Below are 19,483 nucleotides of genomic sequence, written 5' to 3'. Positions count from 1 at the left end.
ATCTCAGATCCACTGGGATTTAGAAGGAAGAGGTGGAGTTGGGGAAGGAGAGGGCACCGGCAGACCAGAGTTGTCCCTCCTTCCTCTAGATTCTAGGTAGTCCTCAGACTTGTCCTGGCTACTGGGAGCTCACCTCTTGAGTAAGCTGGCCCGGTTCTGTGGCTTCCCACCTCTCACTCAAAAGTGCTTCCTTTACCTGACCCCAATCCCATTCCCTTGAACCCCTCAGTGACAATACTGTTTTACCAGTGTATGCCTTCAAAGAATATTTATTGAACTTGAACATTGTCTTTGCATCTGCCAGGTGATTTACATGCATTACCTAATTTATTCCTCCCAGGACTCCCATCTTTCCTATGAGTAAACTGAGACAGAACATGTGGCTTGCCCAAGGACCCCTAAGTATGAGGCCTCAAACCAGGTTTTAGAGCCTTCAGGATCCCTTCTGTGTCCCTATCATTGAGCCTCAATGCCTTCCCTTCAACTAGTCTCAACCAAATGTCTTTCGCTGGGACCCAGAACAGGGGTTTGGGCCCCAAACCCTATCCCTTCCAGCAGGCTGTCCAGCCAGGGCATAGGCCTCCATCCTCTCTGAAGCTTCTGGGGAGACAATGGCAGGGTTGGTGGGGGAATTGAGGGCTCGGGTGCCCCCCTGCCCACACCCTTTGTCTTCCCGCCTGCTCCTCTCACTCGCCCCGGGAGGCTGGGAGTCGCCTCTCGCAGGCTTCCTCCTCCCATTCTTGTGCTAATTGGGTGTCAAGCTGAGATCAGTGAGAAAGAAATCCGCCCTGGCTCGGGTTAAACTGCCGCCAAAGATGAGGGCTGAGCCCAGAATATCATTAGACCAGGAGGAAGCAGGGCCCCTTTTGGGGGAGGGACTGGCAGCGCATTCAGGCCCCTTTGAAAGTCACTCAGTCACCCCCTCCCTTGCTGTTGCCATTTCAATGGGCCCCTCAGAGGTATTTAACCTTCCCAGGAATTGAAAGTGATAGCCACGCACTGGCCTGGGCAGCCACTTGCCTGTCCCGAGGGCAAATGGACCTCCAGGGATGCTGCAGCCCAGCCCTTTCCAGCCTTCTCCTGTGGAACAGGCAGGTTGCAGATGGGAACACTTCTCGGAAGGGGATTTTTCTCCCAGCTCTGCCATTCTCAGGCTCTGTGGTCTTTCACATAAGGCTCAGATTCCTCATCTGCAGAATGGGGATGAAAACTGTACCTACTTTGCATTAAGAAAATTTAATGAAACCATGCACAGAAAGCCCTTTGCACAGGGCTGGTGCACAGGGTCTGGTACTCAGGCAGCGCCCCAGACTTGACAGCAAGTCTAAGGAAGTTGGTTTGACCAGCTACTAGGACCTCCAGATGTCTGGCCTCGATTCTAATCCCCTTTACAAACCTGCAGCCTACCACCCCTCTTTTTACATTAATTTTTTTTTTTTATGTGTGTGGTGCTGATGATTGAGCCCAGGGCCTTGTGCATGTGAGGCAAGCACTCTACCAACTGAGCTATATCCCCAGCCCCTACATTTACTTTTTTTTTTTTTTTTTTAGTTGTAGATGGATGGACACAATATCTTTTTATTTTATTTTTATGTGGTGCTGAGGATCGAACCCAGTGCTTTCACCTGTGCGAAACAAGCACACTACCGCTGAGCCACAACCCCAGCCCTACTTATCTTTGATCCACTCTGATGGCATTGTGCTTCTCACTCTCCTGAAGGAAAAGAATGACTATCAGTGACAAATAGCTGCTTTGCACCCAGAGAGAAAGCTGCACCTCTGCCTCATGGTGTCCAGTGCTCTCTGCATTCAGAGAAACTTCTAGTAATGAACTATAGAAATGACCCATTAGGACTGGAGTTGTGGCTCAATTGAGGAGCATTTGCCTGGCATGTGTGAGGCCCTGGGTTTGATCCTCAGCACCGCATATAAATAAGTAAATAAATAAAAATAATAAAAAAGACCCATTGACAACTAAAAAATATTTTTTAAAAGTGACCTGTTAGGGCTGGAGATGTGGCTCAAGCGGTAGCGTGCTCCCCTGGCATGCGTGCGGCCCGGGTTCGATCCTCAGCACCACATACAAACAAAGATGTTGTGTCCGCCAAAAACTAAAAAATAAATATTAAAAAAAAATTAAAAAAAAAAAAAATAAAAAAAAAATAAAAAATAAAAGTGACCTGTTAGTATTGTCCTTCCTTAACCTGCCCTTCACTTCCAGGCCTTGGCATCTGCCTGGAAGCTTCTGGAAAGTCCTCCCTGTTCCAGTGTGCTTGGTTAGGTGCAGCTGAGCACATGACTTTGGCTTTTTTATTTGCCAGTGTCTTCCCCCACCATGCAGAGTGGGGGCTCTCTGAGGCAGACTTAGAGCTCGGGCATCTGTCAGGCTATCAAGGGCAGCCTTTAGAAGCTGCTCAATACATGATATGGGGGCTGGGGATGTGGCTCAGGTGGTAGTGTGCTTGCCTAGCGTGCCTGTGGCGCAGGTTCAATCCTCAGCACCACATACAAGCAAAGATTCTGTGTCCGCCGAAAACTAAAAAAATAAATATTAAAAAAGAAAAAAAATACATGATATGGTGGTGCACACCTGTAATCCCAGCAACTTGGGAAGATGGGGCAGGAGGATTGCAAGTTGAAGACTAGCCTGGACAACTTAGTGAGATCCTGTCTCAAAATAAAAAGGGCTGGGGATGCAGCTCAGTGATAGAGCACTAAGGTTTGGTACTGGGGATTGAGCCCAGAGGTGCTCTAACAAAACAAAATAAAAATAAAAAAAAAAATCAAACTTAAAAAATATAGGAATCTTCTCAGAAGATGAACTGCATTGTGGTCTGTGAACTGTACCACTAGGTAAATGTCACCAACTGCCTGGTAAACAGTAGCTATTATGTGGTTAATTAACTTCACAACCATGTATTGAGCAACTGCAGCATGCATGGAGATGATGGAGAGCTGTTAGGCCTCCATTGTGGATGGTGTAGTGGTGGTGGGGGGGCTGGTGTGGAATTGGGAAACTTTCTTTGGGATCTTAACATCTGAACACACTTTTTCTCTTTTTAAATGATGTACATTATGGGGCTGGGGATGTGGCTCAAGCGGTGGCGCGCTCGCCTGGCATGCGTGCGGCCCGGGTTCGATCCTCAGCACCACATACCAACAAAGATGTTGTGTCCGCTGAGAACTAAAAAATAAATATTAAAAAATTCTCTCTCTCTCTCTCCTCTCTTACTCTCTCTTTTAAAAAAATAAAAAATAAATGATGTATATTGTGCTGAGATTTTCATGCATGATCTTGTACTTTTCACAATTCAAGGTGGGGACTCCTTGGCCTATGTATACAGGAAAAGGAATTGAGTGCAAATGGTAGAGCCGGGATTTGAATATAGGCCCATCTGACTCCAGGGCCACAGCTCTGAACACCACACTGCCTCTTGGTGACTGCTCAACATGGAGGAAGGAATGGGCCTCCTCTAGAGGTTCCTTCCCATTGTAGAGAACTCACTACTGAGGATTAAAGATATAAAGATGCTCCACTAACAAAGCTAAGCCTCTTGCAGGCATAATCAAAGGTCCTCAAAGGCTACCATAGGGTCTTCTGGGTGGGGTACCTGCTTCAGGGAGGAGGCAGGAGGCACAGCCTCCTTGCTTCCCTTGGCTTGAGTGTTAAGGTTCGCGACTGAATTCTTCAAACTCTGTGCACCCTCTGCTGGCCACATTTGGCAATGCAGACATACCTGCCACCCCAAATCCCTCAGTATGGGTAAGAGGCCCCTCTTCAGGTCAGCTCCCTACTTTCTTCCTACTTTTCTACCTGTCAGGAGAAAAGACTCCTCTTTCAAGGTCGCTCCCCCAAGAGGCACCTCAGTTTTCTTCACCAGGCTCCTGACTGCCTGAACTGTCAGATGATGGCCCAGGGTGTGGTGCAGAGCTGGCTCTGGAGGCATGTGTGGAATGAAACTTCCAGCTTCCTGTTGCCTTTTGCATCCAGAGGAAGAATAGTATTGGTGGTGGGGGGGGGACTGGGGCTTGGGTTTGCATTCCAACCCCCTACTTCTGTGACTTTGGCCAAGTGACTTAAAATCTCTTAAGTCCTAGGTCTTTCTTCAAATAACCCATTTGTGTAAAACCAATTTCATACACTGGACAAAGGTTCAACAGTGGAGATGAAGCCCCCCAGGGGTGTGTACCCCCCACCACCCTGGGTGGTGTTGGGACCCTTCCCCACTGCACTGATTCCTGGGTGTGACTCTAGCAATGGGGCCCAGGATAGCTGGCTCCCTATCTCACTGCTGCCTGCTGCTCCAGGGCTGCCTGGGAGGCTAGGCCACCTCACTCTGGTTCTCTAATCAACCTGGGCAGAACTTTCCCACCTCTGAACAACTGGGGCACCAGACAGGGAGGAGCAGAGCACAGGCCTGGAGATGACCCTGCCTTCAGGGAGACTTCCCCTCAAAGCCCAGGCACCCTCTTCTTTATAATGGCCTTTTTTGCCTTCTGAATGCTGTTTGTGTATTTGTGGTACTGGGGACTGAATCCAGGGGTACTCTGGAACTGAATTACATCCCCAGCCCTTTTTTAGACAGGGTCTCACTAAGGTGCCCAGGCTGGCCTCCAACTTGGGAACCTCTTGCCTCAGCTTCCCGATTTGCTGGGATTACAGATATGTGCCACCATACCTGGTCCAAGGCCACAAGCTTCTGCTTTTTTTTTTTTTTTTTTGGTACCTGGGTTTGAACTCAGGGGTACTTGACCACTGAGCCACATCCCCAGCCCTATTTTGTATTTTTATTTAGAGACAGGGTCTCACTGAGTTTCTTAGCACCTCTCTGTTGCTGAGGCTGGCTTTGAACTTGTGATCCTCCTGCCTCAGTCTCATGAGCCACTGGGATTACAGGCATGCCACATGCCCAGCTAAGCTTCCGCTTTTGAGTGACAGCTGGTCTGGACTTTGAAGCTCAAGCTGTTAAAACAAATACCTTGCCAGACGTGGTGGGAACTGCCCCCATCTAAGCCAGCACATAAGCAAGGGCTGTGGCATTTCACTTTACCTGCTCTACCTTTAAGTCCAAATGAGTCAGTGGACAAGTTAGTTAATGGGCCAGATAAGCAGAAAGTAGGGCCTGAGCAGACTGGGGGCTCCAGGGGAGGATGGGCTCAGGTGGAATGCAAACAGGATAGGAGGCATCAAGGCAGAGTTTATTGGCCTGAGGGCCACCCTCCCATTCCTCCTCCTCTCATAGCCAGGCCAGGAAGGAGATGGAGACAGTGACGCTGACCCATACAGACAGGGCCTGTAAGACAGCCAGGTACCTCCCAAGCAGATGAAGATGTAGGGGTTTGGAGAGATAAGGGTTGGTGTCCTGACCTCCTGCTGCAGGTGAGGCATGGTGGGGCCACGTCGGGTCTTCCTCCTCTCCACCTAGAGGGGTGGGCAGCTCTGGGGCAGATTCTTTCTGGTCATCAGATTGATGGCCATTACTGTTCCTGCCCAATCGCTTGGCTTCCTGAGTCTGGAGGCTTCTGCCTTGGTCCCGTTTATGAAAAGCCCCTGTTCTTTGGAGGGAGCTTTGTGACCCCTATGCCTCTCCCTGCCCTGCCTGACCCAAGACATCATCCTGAGGCGGCCCCCCGTTAGTCTCAGCCTGGGGCCCAGAAGATCACTTGGACATGCAGCTTTCACAGAAAGCTTATGCAAGGGTGTGGAGGCGGCAGTGAGTCACTTGGCAGTTGTGGAGGGAGGGGTCAGCACCTCAGGGAGGAGGTGTGGCCCTGCTTGCTTTGGTCTGGCATCACCCAGAACCCCTCTGAGTGGAAGCTGAGGCTTTGGATCCAGCATCACTGGCCTCAGAGGGATGTGGAGGGCAAATCACAGCTTCTCCTCGCCTGCCTGGATGCGGGCATAGGCCTCTTGGTCCAGCGGGACATAGCAGCCTTTCCGGGCATCCAGGTAGAAAAGCGGGTCTTTCACAACAGCTGGGTCAAAGCCCTCCTTCCGTAGCTCTGTCTTCTGGAACTTGTAGGTCCCTGGGAAATGAAGAGGACAACTCATCACAGGAGCTGGAGTCTTTCTCAACCCCCTTGATCTGGACTGGCCTCATGACTTGCTCTGACCAACAGAATGCAGCCAAAGCGATGTCTTAGGTCAGTCTAGGTCTCAAAGGGCAATGCTGCTTTTTCCCCACCTCCTGGGGGTGCCCTGAGGCCAGTCCAGCCTTCAGAAGAATGAGAAGCTGCATGGAGCAGAGATGAGGCCTCTAGACTGGCACTGTCCTGTGGGGGTAGTCAATGCCCTATGTGGCTATTTAAAGTTAATTAACATTGAACACAATTTGAAAAAAAAATTTTGGATTTTAGTTCTCTAGTCACAACAGCTACATCTCAAATGATGAACAGCTTCGCAGGGCTAATATATACTGTCCTGCTGAGACAGCAAACATTTCTAGCACCTCAGTTCTGCTGGTCAGTGCTGCACAAGTGACCAGCCCAGAGCCAGATGTGAGTGAGACTACCTTAGACTCTCCTGGCCTGACTGAGTCCCTAAGTGATGGCAGCTCTTGGAATGACCCCTAGGCAAGGCCAACAGAATTGCTCAGTTGAATTTGGCTCCCAAACTTCTGACCCACAGAATTGTTAGTAAATAAAGTAGTTGAAGTGCTTTGGAAGCCAGCTGTTCTGCAGCAAAGCCATGTGGAAGCTGAGGCCCAAGTCTGCCTCTCCTGGACAGAAGTCACAGGTATCAGTCCTCAGGGGATGAGCAGTCCATGGCTTGAGCCTGGCACCACTGCAGTCTTTCTGTGCCACACTGAAGCCCTAGGTCCTTCCCACTGCTACAGGTGCTCTCCCAGGTCCAGGTGCCCACATCAGTGGGGGAAGGCTTGCCATCTAAGAGGGGCTCACATGATGACCACCATTGGGGGCATCCAGGCAGATGTGGCCCAAGGGTGTGTAGCCAGAGAGAGGCTTGACAAAGGGAAGATTCTACAAGGGACAGCAAGGACCAGCAAGGAAAACACGGGCAGGTCTGGGCAGGAACCTCTGTACCTCCTACCTACTAGGAACTCCTGAGAGCCATCAGAGGACCAACAGAAGGATGGCACTGCCCTGCATGTGACCACAGCTCACCAGGAGGCTATGACAGCCTTTCCTTCATCTCCTATTCCCCCTGCAGTCCTATCCCACTCTCCATCCAGCAGCCAGGATCTTTGAGCAGAGTAGTAACCTTTCGTCAGATTTGTATCCTACACTTCTGTGGTTCCTGCCGTTCTGAGATAGTCACACTCCCCCCTGGCCTAGGCCTTGGGCTTCTAGCTCCTGTGCCCCCTCTCTCACCCACCTTACCCCTCTGCCTGCCCCTCTTGTAGCCTCCTCCTTTCATTCCTTCAGCACTGCCATTCCTTCCTGTCTTGGGGACTTCACACTTGTTCCCACAGCCTGGAATGTTGCCCACCCCTATAAGGTCCTCTTTTTCATTTGGGTCTTAGCTGAGATGTCACCTCCTCAAGGGAGCTCTCCAGTCATCCCAAATGCCCCTTCATTCACTTTTCTGTGAACCTAATCTGCAGTTCACTCCTTATTTTTGGAATTCCTTGTCCTGGAGCTGCTTCCTTCCTTTCCAGTTCTAAAAGCTCTAAAGCGGCAGAGGTCCAGTCAAAATTTACCTGTTTCCCCAAGGCTCAGCCCAGAGCCAGATACTCTGTCAGTGACTTGTCCCACTAATGATTGGTGAACCTCCTCTTCTGAGGGACAAGTTTGTTCACTTCCACAAGGGAGGGCAGTTTACCAACTACCTGGCAAGGCTGTGGGCGAAGGTCAAATGCCAGCCACTAGTTTCTCTAGAAAGGAATGGAAAGGCCCAGGCCTAGTACCCAGGAGCTGGAGCAAGGAAGGGACATACCTGTTTTGTGCAGCTCAGGCAGGAAGCGCAGGAAGATGGGTCGGGCATACAGGGGCAGCTCCTTCTCTAAGGCCTCTGCAAAGTGCTCCAGGTCACAGCTACCTGTGGAGCTGGCCACGGCAGCCATTCCAGCCCGACCTTCAGTTCCTGCAGACAGGAAGATGAACCATGAGCCCCAGCAGTGCCCACTTGTGGCACTTCCCAGCATGCCACCCCTCCCCCAACATACCTGGTACCTCAACACCATATACAGCTACATCAGCCATGTCCAGTAGGCGGCTGAGTGTACCCTCCACCTCGGTGGTCGACACGTTTTCCCCTTTCCAGCGGAATGTGTCGCCTGTGCGATCTCGGAAATACAGGTAGCCCAGCTCATCCATCACCAGCACGTCACCTAGGGAGGGCTTTGGTGAGCAGGACCTGGGCTGCCCAGCTCTGGCCCAGGGGCTTGAGCCAGGCAGTCTTTGTTGAAGCCTAAGGATGTGATTGACCACAGGGGCTGAGACAGGGGAGTCCTGGGCAGGTGTTCTCCGAACATAGCAGAAGGTCCCTCACCACCCCCTGCCCCTCTGGAAGTGGTAGCAAAGGGTCAGGAACCCACCAGTGAGATAAGCTTGATCCCCCTTCTTAAAGACATCCTTAGCAATCTTTTTGTTGTTAGCACCCGGGTTGAGGTAGCCATCAAAGCGGCGCAGAGGGTCTTGCTGGATGATGCGGCCTACCAGTTGGCCCGGCTGGCCTGGGGCAGGAAAGGCAGAGTCAAATTTGTCCTAGGAAGCCTCATCCACCTGTTTTCCCCAGACACATCCTACATTCTTTTTGGTTTTCCTTTTTTTACCCCCAGTTGGTACAAGGGGTTGAACCCAGACTATTTTATTTTGAGACAGAGTCTCATTAAGTTGCCCAGGCTGGCATCAAACTTGCAGTTCTGCTGCCTCAGCCTCTCGAGTGGCTGGGATTACAGGCATGGGCTACTGTGCTTGGCTCCCTGCATCTTGAACTAATCTGATTCATACTGCTTGCCATAGAAATGCCCTATTTCTGGGGACTGGGGGTGTAGCTCAGTGGTAGTATGTGTGCTTAGCATGTATGTAGCCCTGGATTCAATCCCTTATGCAGGTGCGCACACACACACACAAAAAAAAGAAATGCCCCATTTCTCCTCCAGCCTGGAGCTTGCTGAGGGCAAGCTGTTCATCTTGGCTGGTTTGACACAACTGGATCCTCAGTGATGTCTATTGAACTGGATGGGAAGATAAATAAATAAATAGTGAGTGGGGCTCAGGCTCTACTGGACATCCGAACAGGCTGGCACCACTGAGCTCCTGCTCCAGGCATGACTCCACTCAAAAAGCGATATGTTCTTTATCATGCATAATCCTCAGGTTACCCTGATGGGGCCAGTGCTATCATCAGTCCCATCTGCAGAAGAGAGAACTCAGGAGAGAGGACTCAGAGAAGCTAATTCTCCCATGGCACAGGGCTAAGGGGCCAAACAAGACTAATTCTAGGTGGCCAGACTCAGGGTCCTTCGGGGTCAATATGAAAATGAACAAATGAGGGGCTGGGGATGTGGCTCAAGCGGTAGCGCGCTCGCCTGCCATGCGTGCGGCCCGGGGTTCGATCCTCAGCACCACATACCAACAAAGATGTTGTGTCCGCCGAGAACTAAAAAATAAATATTAAAATTCTCTCTCTCTCTTTCTCTCTCTCCCTCTCTTTAAAAAAAAAAAAAAAAAGAAAATGAACAAATGAGCTGGGTGCAATGGCGAATGCCTATAATCCTAGCAGCTCGGGAGGCTGAGGCAGAAGTTCACAAGTTCGCAGCCAGCCTCAGCAACAATGAGGTGCTAAAAAACACAGTGAGACCTTGTCTCTAAATAAAATACAAAATAGGGCTGGGGATGTGGCTCAGGGGTCAAGTGCCCCTGAGTTCAATCCCTAGTACTGCCCTGCAAAAAGAAAATGAACAAATAGACTGATGGGTGGATGACATGGTGAAAGGATGGACAAAGAAGTGAACAGTTTATAGCCCTCAGAGAAGGACTGACTGATGGCTACTAGTCACAACCCGCTCCCCACCTAATCACAATGGCCGACCTCCCTCCCAGAACAAAAACTCCTCCTCTGATCCTCAATTCCCACCCAAGGCAGACCTGGCCGGCAGGGAATGCACACGCCATCAGGTCCCCGGATCAGCTCCATGGTGTCCTCGTTGACACGTACCAGCCGGATGGGGTATACAAAGGACAGGATACGGCTGTTAAAGCCACAGGCTCCTACCTGCAAAGGCCAAGACTTGGGCTGGGGCTCTGCCACCATGGGTCCCAAGGTGGACAATGGGGGCAAGGAGCAACTCTGGCACCCAAACTCCCACAGTGGAACTCTGCCCTCCCCTCTGCCATAGTCCATCCCCATAGCAGCCTTACCCATCCCCAACCTGGGCCGCACCTGGCTGTCAAAGTTGCCTAGGCTGCAGTTGCACTCAGTGGCTCCATAGAACTCGGCCACCTGGGGGATGTGGAAGCGGCTGGAGAAGTTGGTCCAGATGGACTGCCGGAGGCCGTTACCCAGAGCCATGCGCACCTGGTGCTGGGTCTCCGCTTCCCGGGGTGGCTGGTTCAGGAGATACCGGCACAGCTCACCGATGTACTGCACAATCTGGGGTGGGTTTGGTATGAGTCTGGGCTCCCAGAGTTGCCCCTCTCCCCCACCCCCATATCTCAAGACCCTCTCTTCCACAGGGACTGGCATGTGATCCCATCCCTCTCTGGGCCTCAGTCTTCCTATCTGAACAATAGGAATGTTGCCCAGTGAACCCTTCTAAACCACCTCAATGTGTGAAAGATATTCCAAAGTGTGGTTAGTGGGAGGGAGACAAGGGGACAAGGGACTGCTCATTCCCTTCCCTTCTCACTCACTGTGCAATTGTATTTAACACAATCATCCCAGAACCGGGAGGCTGAGAACTTCTTTCGGATCACTACTGTCATGCCATGGATCAAGCACTGACCAACACCCACGATGTTTCCTGAGGGCAAAGAGGGCCTAGAGTTCAGGAGACAGAGACCCATTCCCCAGAGCCTCCTTTTTTCTTGCCATGAAGGGGACTGAACCTAAGGCTTCACACACGCCAGGCAAGTGCTCCACCACTGAGCGACATCCCAGCCCCCAGAGCCGCCTCTTGCCCAGGCCTGCCTCTTCACAGGCACCGTCCCGTGATCTCTTTCCCCATCCTGTCCTAACTGATCATATCTGTCTCCATTCAGGCAGCTTCCATGGCTTCCCAATGTCTCTGGGATCAAGAGCACACACCTTAGCCTGCCCCCTGGGGACTCTGGAGCCAGCCCCAATCCCATTTTCAGCCAGGTGGGGCCTAGCTACTCTGCCTGACCTCTGTACCTCACACCTGCCTTCTCCCAGGAGTCCTCCCAAGCTCCCACTGCTGCTCTTGCCAACACTGCTCGAGCGCCCTCTGTTCCTTCTCCACTCACCAGGCCATGCCCCTTTTTAGAGTCAGATAGGTTCCCATCACCCATTCTGCCATAAGGACACCACCATTAAGCACCTTGAGGCAGGGACTCTGCTATCTCAAGCTGCCTTCCCTCAAGTCCTTTCAACTAAGCAGCAATGCTATTGCACATCTGTGGAAACCAACTGGAAAACAGGTCAGCCCAGATGCCCCCAGAACATGGTCCCACACTCTGAGCCTGGTGTGGTCACCCTCAATGGACAAGAATGAGGTAGACCCTTTGGCCACGCCTGGATTTGAACTCAGATTTGAATTCAAGTGTTTCTACTGCCTCTTCTAGGAAGGCCTCTCCATGGCCTGATGCTGCCCTGCTCTAATGCCTGCTTCCATGCCTTCCACAAACAATTTCTGGGTCTTGCCCTGTGCTAGGCCCTCTCACAGGTCCCAGCTGAGCAGGGCAGTTATATGAGGTGGCCTTCCTAAAGATCTGGGGGTGCTGGAGGCTACCGGGTGGGTCCAGGCTTACCTGCAGAATGGTAAAGGGGGAGACAGTCATAGACAATGTCGTCGGGCTGCATGCGGAACCCGTAGTATACCAGGGCAGCCATGCGGTAATACCTGGGAAGGCAAAGGGCCAGGGGCTTGGTGGGAGGAGGCCCTGCAGCCCCACCATGCCCACCCCACCCTGGGGTATGAGACACCCACCCCTTACCTGCTGTGCACCACGATGGCAGCTTTGGGTAGCCCTGTGGTGCCCGATGTGTAGATGTAGAAGAGTTTATCTGAAGAAAACACACAAGGGCAACTGAGAGGGCACCCCACAAGGCAGGGCAGAGTGGGATGGATAGTGTCCATGTTTGTGTCCTTCAACACCAGTTCCCATCATGCTTCTTCCAGGAAGCCCTCTCCAATGGCCTGATGCTGCCCTGTTCTAATGCCTGTTTCCATGCCTTCCACAAACAATTTCTGGGCCTTGCTCTGTGCTAGGCCCTCTCACATGTCCCAGCTGAGCAGGACAGTTATATGAGGACACAGGCAGTTCCAGTACTGAGACAAGTGTGGGGGAGGGGAAAACACAGGACCTGAGGAAGACCAGTAGCACCAACTGGCCTGGGCTTCTGTGAAGGAGGTGGCACCAGTTGGAGGTTTTGGAAGGAGGGATACCTGCCCCAAGACTTAGCTGCAGGAAGTGGGTGCTGTGTAGCTTCTGTACTTCTGAACATCTATTGACTCCACCCTGCAGCTCTGACTAGGAACTGTCACACTATAGTTCCTATGGGAGGCTCAGCCCTGCCAGAATAATGTTCCTGGAGGCCAGGAACTGCACTGGACAACTCTGCACATTTATAGCAGCCATCTCGGGCTGGGGATGTGGCTCAAGCGGTAGCGCGTTCGCCTGGCATGCGTGCTGCCCGGGTTCGATTCTCAGCACCACATACAAACAAAGATGTTGTGTCCGCCGAGATCTAAAAAATAAATATTAAAAAAAAAAAAAAAAAAAAGCAGCCATCTCAGGCTCTCCCTGCCTGCTATGTGCTAGCTCCACACAGCTTGAGGGCACCAGGGTGGGCCAGCCACAGGCCCTACCCTCTAGCAACTTAAAAAAGTACTAGAGTCAGGATAGGAGAGGTTAGACAATGATGACAAGGACAATGACCTGTTACTGAGCCCTTCCTCCTTCCATGCTCTAGCCTTAGAAATTTACCCACTGTATTTTTTTCAACCCTCAAAATCAACCCAGGAAGTAGATTCTGTTATAATCCCTGATTTTATGGCTGGGGGACCTGAGGCTCAGAAGACAGGCTGAAGAGCCCTGATAAGAGTCCAAGATTTGAACCACCAGACTAGACAGCAGATTGGTGGCTTTACAAGGAGGGAAGTAAGAGTGGAAGAGCTGAAGGACTGAGCAGGTTGGAGTGTATAGGAAGAGAGGAGAGGCTGGGGGAGCTGCCTGGAGGAGGTTGGGAAGGCTGCCCAGTGGGGTAGGAGGAGGAGGACCCACCTGTGAAGCCCTTGTTAGGGCGACTTGGTAGGTGCTTGGGGGCATCTTCCAGCAGAGGGTCCAGGTGCTCTGTGCCAGTGGGCACTGTATTGGGGTCCCAGGAGCCAGAGCAGAAGAGGATAAGTGAGGAATCCAGGCTGTCATGGATCTCACATACAGCTATGGGAGACAGAACAGGTCAGCAGGCAAGCCAGTAGGCTGTGCATTCCCAGGGAAGACTGGTTAATATGAGGGGGAGATGGGTAAGGTACCTTTACTGTTTATAGGAGCAACAGCCCCCATGAGCTGCTGGCTAACTACACAGAGAGCTCCTTACGTGCATTTTCTTATTCTTATAGCCCTAGGAAATAGGTACCAACAACAGCCCATTTTAGAGCTGAAGAAACTGACACACCATGAACGAGAGGGAGCTCATACCAAAGTCTCTTACCCACTGTACTGGGTATGGTTGGTGGACAGGAGTGGGGGGTCAGAAGGCCCCATTTCCTCTAAGTGGGAACCTTCTGTTTTCCTAGGCACTGCACAGATGTCCAGATACTCACTCACCTTGGGCACAGGGCAGTGCTGGCTCACTTGGCCTCACTTTCTCTGACTGCTACTTATTTTTATGGTGCTGGGTTGAAAACTATGGCCTCATGCGTGCTAGGCAAACACTATACCACTGAGCTACTCTGGTTTTCTCTTAATTCATCTAATCTTCTTTCCTCTACCTACTGTATCCTTCCTTCTCCCCTTGTAGCATTTTTTTTTGGGGGGGTGGTACAGGGGTGTTTTACTGCTTAGCTACTTAATTACACCCCCAGTCCTTTTATTTTTTGAGACAGGTCTTGCTAAGTTGCTGAGGATCTCACTAAATTGCTGAGGCTGGCCTCAAACGTGTGATCCTCTTGCCTTAGCCTCCAGAATTGCTGGGATTACAGCTGTATGCCACTGCACTTGGCCCCTTGCAGCATGTTAACCCACAACAGCCATAGTGTGGGGAGAAAGAACAGGGACACTGTGATGAAGCCCAAATCCTAGTTCTGTTGGGCATGGTGGCTTACCCCTGTAATCAGAGCAATGAGGGAGGCTGAGGCAGCAGGATCACAAGTTCCAGGCCAGCTCAGCAACTTAGAGAGATCCTATCTCAAAATAAAAAATAAAAAGGACTGAGGATGCTGGGTACAGTGGTGCACTGTAATCACAGCAGCTCAGGAGGCTGAGGCAGGAAGATTGCAAGTTCAAGGCCAGCCTCACCAAGGGTGAGGCTCTAAGCAACTCAGTGAGATCCTATCTCTAAATAAAATACAAAATAGGGCTAGGGATGTGGCTCAGTGGTCAAGTGCCCCTAAGTTCAATCCCTGGTACCAAAAAAAAACAAGAATGGAAGATGTAGCTCAGAGGTACTGTGCTACTGAGTTTACTCCTCGATACAAAAAAAAAAAAAAATTAAAATAAAAAAAGAGCCTGGGGAAAGGGCTGGGGCTGTAGCTCAGTGGCAGAGTGCTTCCCTTGCACATATGAGGCACTGGGTTTGATCCTCAGCACCGCATAAAAATAAACAAATAAAATGAAGGCATGCTGTCCATCTATAACTACAAAAACAAATAAAAAAAAAAAAAGAGGCTGGGGGTGCTGGGGCTGGTGCTCAGTGGTAAAGCGCTTGCCTAGCAAGTGTGAGGCACTGGGTTGGATTCTCAGCACTGCACATAAATAAATAAAATAAACTCCATTGACAAATAAAGAAATAAATAAAGAGCCCTGGAGCTGGGCTTGTAGCCCAGTGGCACAGTGCTCGCCTTGCATATATAAAGGACTGGGTCCTTTGATATCACAAATAAATAAAATAAAATCCCAGTCCTCACCTACAGCTGTGTGAACTTGGGTAAGCTCTTCCCTCTGAACTCACCTCATCATCCATAAAACCAAGATGACAGTCCCTCCCTCCCCAGTCTTTGTGAAGATCAGAGCTGCTCTTGTAAAGCACCAGGCTCAGCATGCTGGCACCTAATGTGGCAGCACATGAAATGCAAGCTCCTCCAGGAGATGGGGAGTGAGTTCTTGTTCCCATTGTAGAGATAAGGCAAATGAGGACTAATCAGTCACAAGAATGGCAGCCATCATGCCTGAGGGTGAACCAGTACCAATCCCCTGACTACCACTGCGGCAGGGCAACCACCTCCTCCTTAAGATCAGTAGGGACAGGTGCTACAGATGTGGAACCTGACGCTCAGAGCACCTGCCTCTCATCCAGGACTGCCAGCTTCCCTGGCAGGCTCAAACCAGCTGACTCCAGGGCCCCTGCCCTTAACCACAGGCCAACATTGCCTCCCCCAGGCCTAGAAGGGAGCTGTGCTCTGTGCAAGGTCCCCTGGGTCTGCCACATGTCCTTTGCCCCCTGGAGCTCACCTGGGGCCATCTCACTACCAAAAATAAGGGCACGAGCCTGGGATGTGGTAAGGCAGTGGCGCAGAGCATCACGCCGGAGATTGGTGTTGATGAGTGCCGCCTCCACCCCCAGCTTGGCCATGCCAAGCCACAGGCCCACAAACTCATTGCGGTTCTCCATGAAAAGGGCAGCCACATCGCCTGAAGCTAGGCCCCGGGCCTGCAGGAAGTTGCCCACGCTGCTTGAGTAATCATCTAGCTGGCGGAAGGTCCAGTGGGTGTCTGTGCCCTCGAAGATCAGGGCTGTCTTGTTGGGGTGGCGCTGTACCGTAGAGGCAAACAACACAGGCACAGTTTCCTGATCCCGCAGGTACCGTCGAACCTTTGCTTTCACCTTGAGGAGCACCAGGCCGCCGCTGTGTGGAAGTGAGCAATGAACTGTGACTGCCAGGGTTGGCAGGGTGGCCTCCTGAACCCCTGGCCCAGGTTCCTGCCCAATGGCCTGAGTGCCATAAGCCAGTCCTTCCTGGATGCATGACACTGCCACACACAGCCTTTCACCAAGACCTCACAATGACACCCAGAGGTCGTGTGGTTTCTCGCTCCTGATAGGAGGAAAGATTCTCTCATGGTGCTGCAGCTTACCCAGGGCTTCAAAGGTGCCATGAGGCTGAGACTTGAACTGCAGGCCTGTCTGGTTCCAACTCCTACTCCCCTCCTGCAGCCTGTACTGTCCTCAACCCCTATCACCACAGTAAACTATGGTAAGTCGTTCTCCCTGTCAGTCCAACTAGGACAGGCCTCTATCTTGTTTACCACCTTATCCCCAGGGTTGACCAGCACAGGGGAGATGCTTAGTGCTTGTATTCCCCCCACCCACCCCATAAACTCTGGAGCTCTCAGTCTTTATGTCTCCAGTGCTGTGCCTGAGGCTGGACTCCCCTCCTTGTACCACCTTTGAGGCACCTCTCCACTAGGAGGCCTCTAGATTCCCCAAGCCCCTGGCCTGGGGTCATCTCTCCCTGCTCCTTGCTCCCACAGCTCCTGCTGCTACCACCCTTCCTGCAGGGTCACTTGATACCTCCTCCTTCTGTAATCAGTCCAGATTGACAAAGGCTGAGTTGCCTATTTGGGGGATGGTACACTATGCTGGGCCCTGGAACACAAGAGTGAGCAAGACTGCCAGGGTCTTTGCCTGCATGGTACTGCCACTTCAGGGAGTTGCTTTGTCCTCTCCTTATCCCCATGGTTAGCCTAAGTTTGGCAGATCAGGTCTGCTTTGTTCCTCTCTGGGCCTTGGAGCAGCACAGGACCTGGCGCAGAGCAGCAGGGAACAGGTTCTCCCAGACACCTAACTTGGAGCCTTGTTCTAGAATTCAGTGCCCCTTATACCCTCTCAGGCTTGTGCCAATCCAAGAAAAGGTCCTTTCCCACTGGGTTCCTCTTCACCTAGTTATAAACTAGAGTGTCCTCACGATCTGTCTTCAACATACTTGGAATTCAGTGTGTGTCCCAGCCCAAGGAGTTTCAAGTTAGGGAGATTCCCTGAGGAAAGACTTTGACCTTGGAGATGAAGGTACCAAATATTACTGCCAGGGGTAAGGTGTGGAGCAGAGGCTTCTGGGGTCCCAGGTGTCCTATACTGGTAGATACCATAGGGTCTTGTCTGGGGAGATTACAGGGATCAGGAACCCAGGAAGGATGAAACCCAGGAAGAACTGGACCAGTACTCACAAGATATCACGCCTGAAGGTCTTGATGAAGATCCGGATGAAGCGCCAGCCACCAGATCCCAAGTAGAGAAGCAGCAGGGAGAACCCCACTTGGGTCCAGGGTAGTCTCAGCACCAGCTTGGAGAACACCATCAACCCCACCAAAGATGCCCCAAGCAGCATGTTGGCCTGCAGGCACAAGGCAGTCAAACATTTGTGTCCCCAAGGACCACACACTTCCAGGTCCTGGCACCCACTCCACTGTGATCACAAACACCGTAGGGCTTGGTCACCCCAAGTTGGGTGACTGAGGACAAAGTTCCCTTTTAAGGTTTTGGTGGCTGAAAGGGTCTTCAAGTAAGTTTCAGGGATGACAAGCAGGGGACTGTTCTAGCCTCTAGTCCTATCTTGAACTACCACTTTCCAAGTTACCTTGGACAGGTCCCTTTTCCACTTCAGGCCTCAGTTTCTGGCTGTGTGCAATGGGTTAGTGAGACCTGTTTTTAGTTTTTCAGTCCACTCTCCTACATCCAAGGACCCTAATCAAAACACCTTGAGGATAGATACTGACTTAAGTGTCTCCAGCTCAATTCCCCACCCAGAGGCCCAGGGAGGTTCTGGGGAATGATCAGGCCAAACTACAACACAGAAAGGGGCAGCTTCCTGGGAAGGTAGCCCAGCCAAATCCCTGCCCACGGACTCTGGCATTGTCCTGCCTCCACTGTACTGATCGATAGAGGGCGACACAGTAAACAGGTTAGAGCCCGGAGGTGCCTAAGGGTGACTGCCCACGGGGAAAGATGAATTAGGGAGAAGAGGGTCTTGAAGACACGCCCTACACCCCCGCCCCCCAGCAAACCACTCAGATGAATCTTTAGGAATGGGGCTTAGGGTAGGGGGAAAAGCTGACGGTGCTGCAAAGGCTGGGCTGAGATTAGGACTCTAGGGCTCTCTATTCATGGCTCTTTGCGGACTTGTTCAAGGGAAAGCTAGCTGAAGGGACAGTTTTTCTTAGGGTTTTCCTATTGTTAGAAGGAGCTGAAGGTCAAGGCTGTAAAGTAGCCTGAGAGCCAATATGAGGACATGGCCTGGACCACAGGGAGCCTCTACAAACCTCCTCCTCCCGGGGAAAAGCAAAACCCCGACGTGGGGGGCGGGGCTGGGCTAAAACGTCCCCAACCCCAATTCCAGGAACTCCAAGGCCCTCAGACCTCCGGCCTCCCAGAGCCCGCCAGAGCGGAGGGCAGGAACCCCTTCAGGAAGGATGGAAGGAGAAGAGGAGGGGGTGCCGAGATCCCGAGGGGCCCCTTCCGGGGTCCTGCTCCTAGACAGCTAGAGTAGCAGAGGTCCCGGCAGGGAAACAGAGAGGCTGGGCGCGCCCCTCACCCCAGGTCCGCCCCGCCGTCATCCCCTACTCGGCCCGGTAGGTTTCCCAGCCCTGGGTCCCACCGGCCCCGCCTCGCTCACCCGGCGTCGGCTCCGCAGCGCGGCGCCCAGTCCAGATGCGGCCCGGATGCAGCAGCGGAGTGGGGAGCGCTGGGGGCATCAGCCGCCCCTGGGCGCACAGAGCCAAGACCCAGCAGCGCTTGGCCGGCTCTGCGCCCTTCAGGGCCCGCCCGCCTCCCACAACCCAAACGGGATGTGCCGGCCCGCAGCACCGCCTCCAGCTCGGTCCCAGCGGCTGGCGAGCCTCTGAGCCGGCCGCGCGGATCGGCGCTAAGCTGCCCAGCCCAGCCCAGTCAAACCCAGCCCAGCCCAGCGCGCTGGACGCCTCTCGGCTCAGTCAGCCCTGCGCGCGCCGCGACGTTGGGCGGTGCCGCCGCGCGGCATCCTGGGAGTTGTAGTCCATGCCACTCAATCCCGCCCTGCGCGCACTACGCTAGGAGTTGTAGTCCGCGCCGCACACAGACCAGCGCAACCGTAGAGAACCCCAGGCTTGGGGAACCGGCGGTTTACCGCAGGTTCCTCTGTTCCTATAATCCCCCGCGAGATTTAGGCAAGCACACTCTAACTCTTACGGTCAGCAGAGAATC

General features: G+C 52.4%; 1 protein-coding gene and 1 pseudogene across 1 annotated transcript; both read right to left on the bottom strand.

Annotated features, from left to right (window-relative positions):
• Positions 1-1,682: 1,682 nt before the first annotated feature.
• Positions 1,683-1,869, bottom strand: LOC113181183 (small nucleolar RNA U3; annotated as a pseudogene).
• A 3,355-nt stretch (positions 1,870-5,224) lies between these two features.
• Positions 5,225-19,210, bottom strand: Slc27a4 (solute carrier family 27 member 4). The gene is made up of 13 exons (XM_026386410.2): positions 18,918-19,210; positions 17,473-17,639; positions 15,760-16,154; positions 13,372-13,530; positions 12,082-12,151; positions 11,896-11,987; positions 10,819-10,928; positions 10,349-10,558; positions 10,054-10,180; positions 8,499-8,636; positions 8,127-8,291; positions 7,898-8,044; positions 5,225-6,027 (listed from the first exon to the last, which is right to left on the bottom strand). Exons 2-13 carry the CDS (start codon positions 17,631-17,633, stop codon positions 5,870-5,872), a joined length of 1,932 nt encoding a protein of 643 aa, XP_026242195.1. The 5' UTR covers positions 17,634-17,639; positions 18,918-19,210; the 3' UTR covers positions 5,225-5,869.
• Positions 19,211-19,483: the final 273 nt, after the last annotated feature.

The sequence above is a fragment of the Urocitellus parryii genome, chromosome 4 (assembly GCF_045843805.1).
Source record: "Urocitellus parryii isolate mUroPar1 chromosome 4, mUroPar1.hap1, whole genome shotgun sequence".
NCBI classification, from domain to species: domain Eukaryota; kingdom Metazoa; phylum Chordata; class Mammalia; order Rodentia; family Sciuridae; genus Urocitellus; species Urocitellus parryii.
Note: the sequence above shows the minus strand (reverse complement) of the source record. Positions and strands in the feature narration are given on the sequence as shown.

Coding starts and splice junctions, on each gene's coding strand:
- Slc27a4 (XM_026386410.2), bottom strand. CDS start 17,633: ATGCTGCTTGGGGCATCTTTGGTGGGGTTGATGGTGTTCTCCAAGCTG. Junction 13,531..15,759: donor TGGTAGTGAGATGGCCCCAG/GTGAGCTCCAGG, acceptor TGTCTCCCATAG/CTGTATGTGAGATCCATGAC. Junction 12,152..13,371: donor CCCTAACAAGGGCTTCACAG/GTGGGTCCTCCT, acceptor TGTTTTCTTCAG/ATAAACTCTTCTACATCTAC.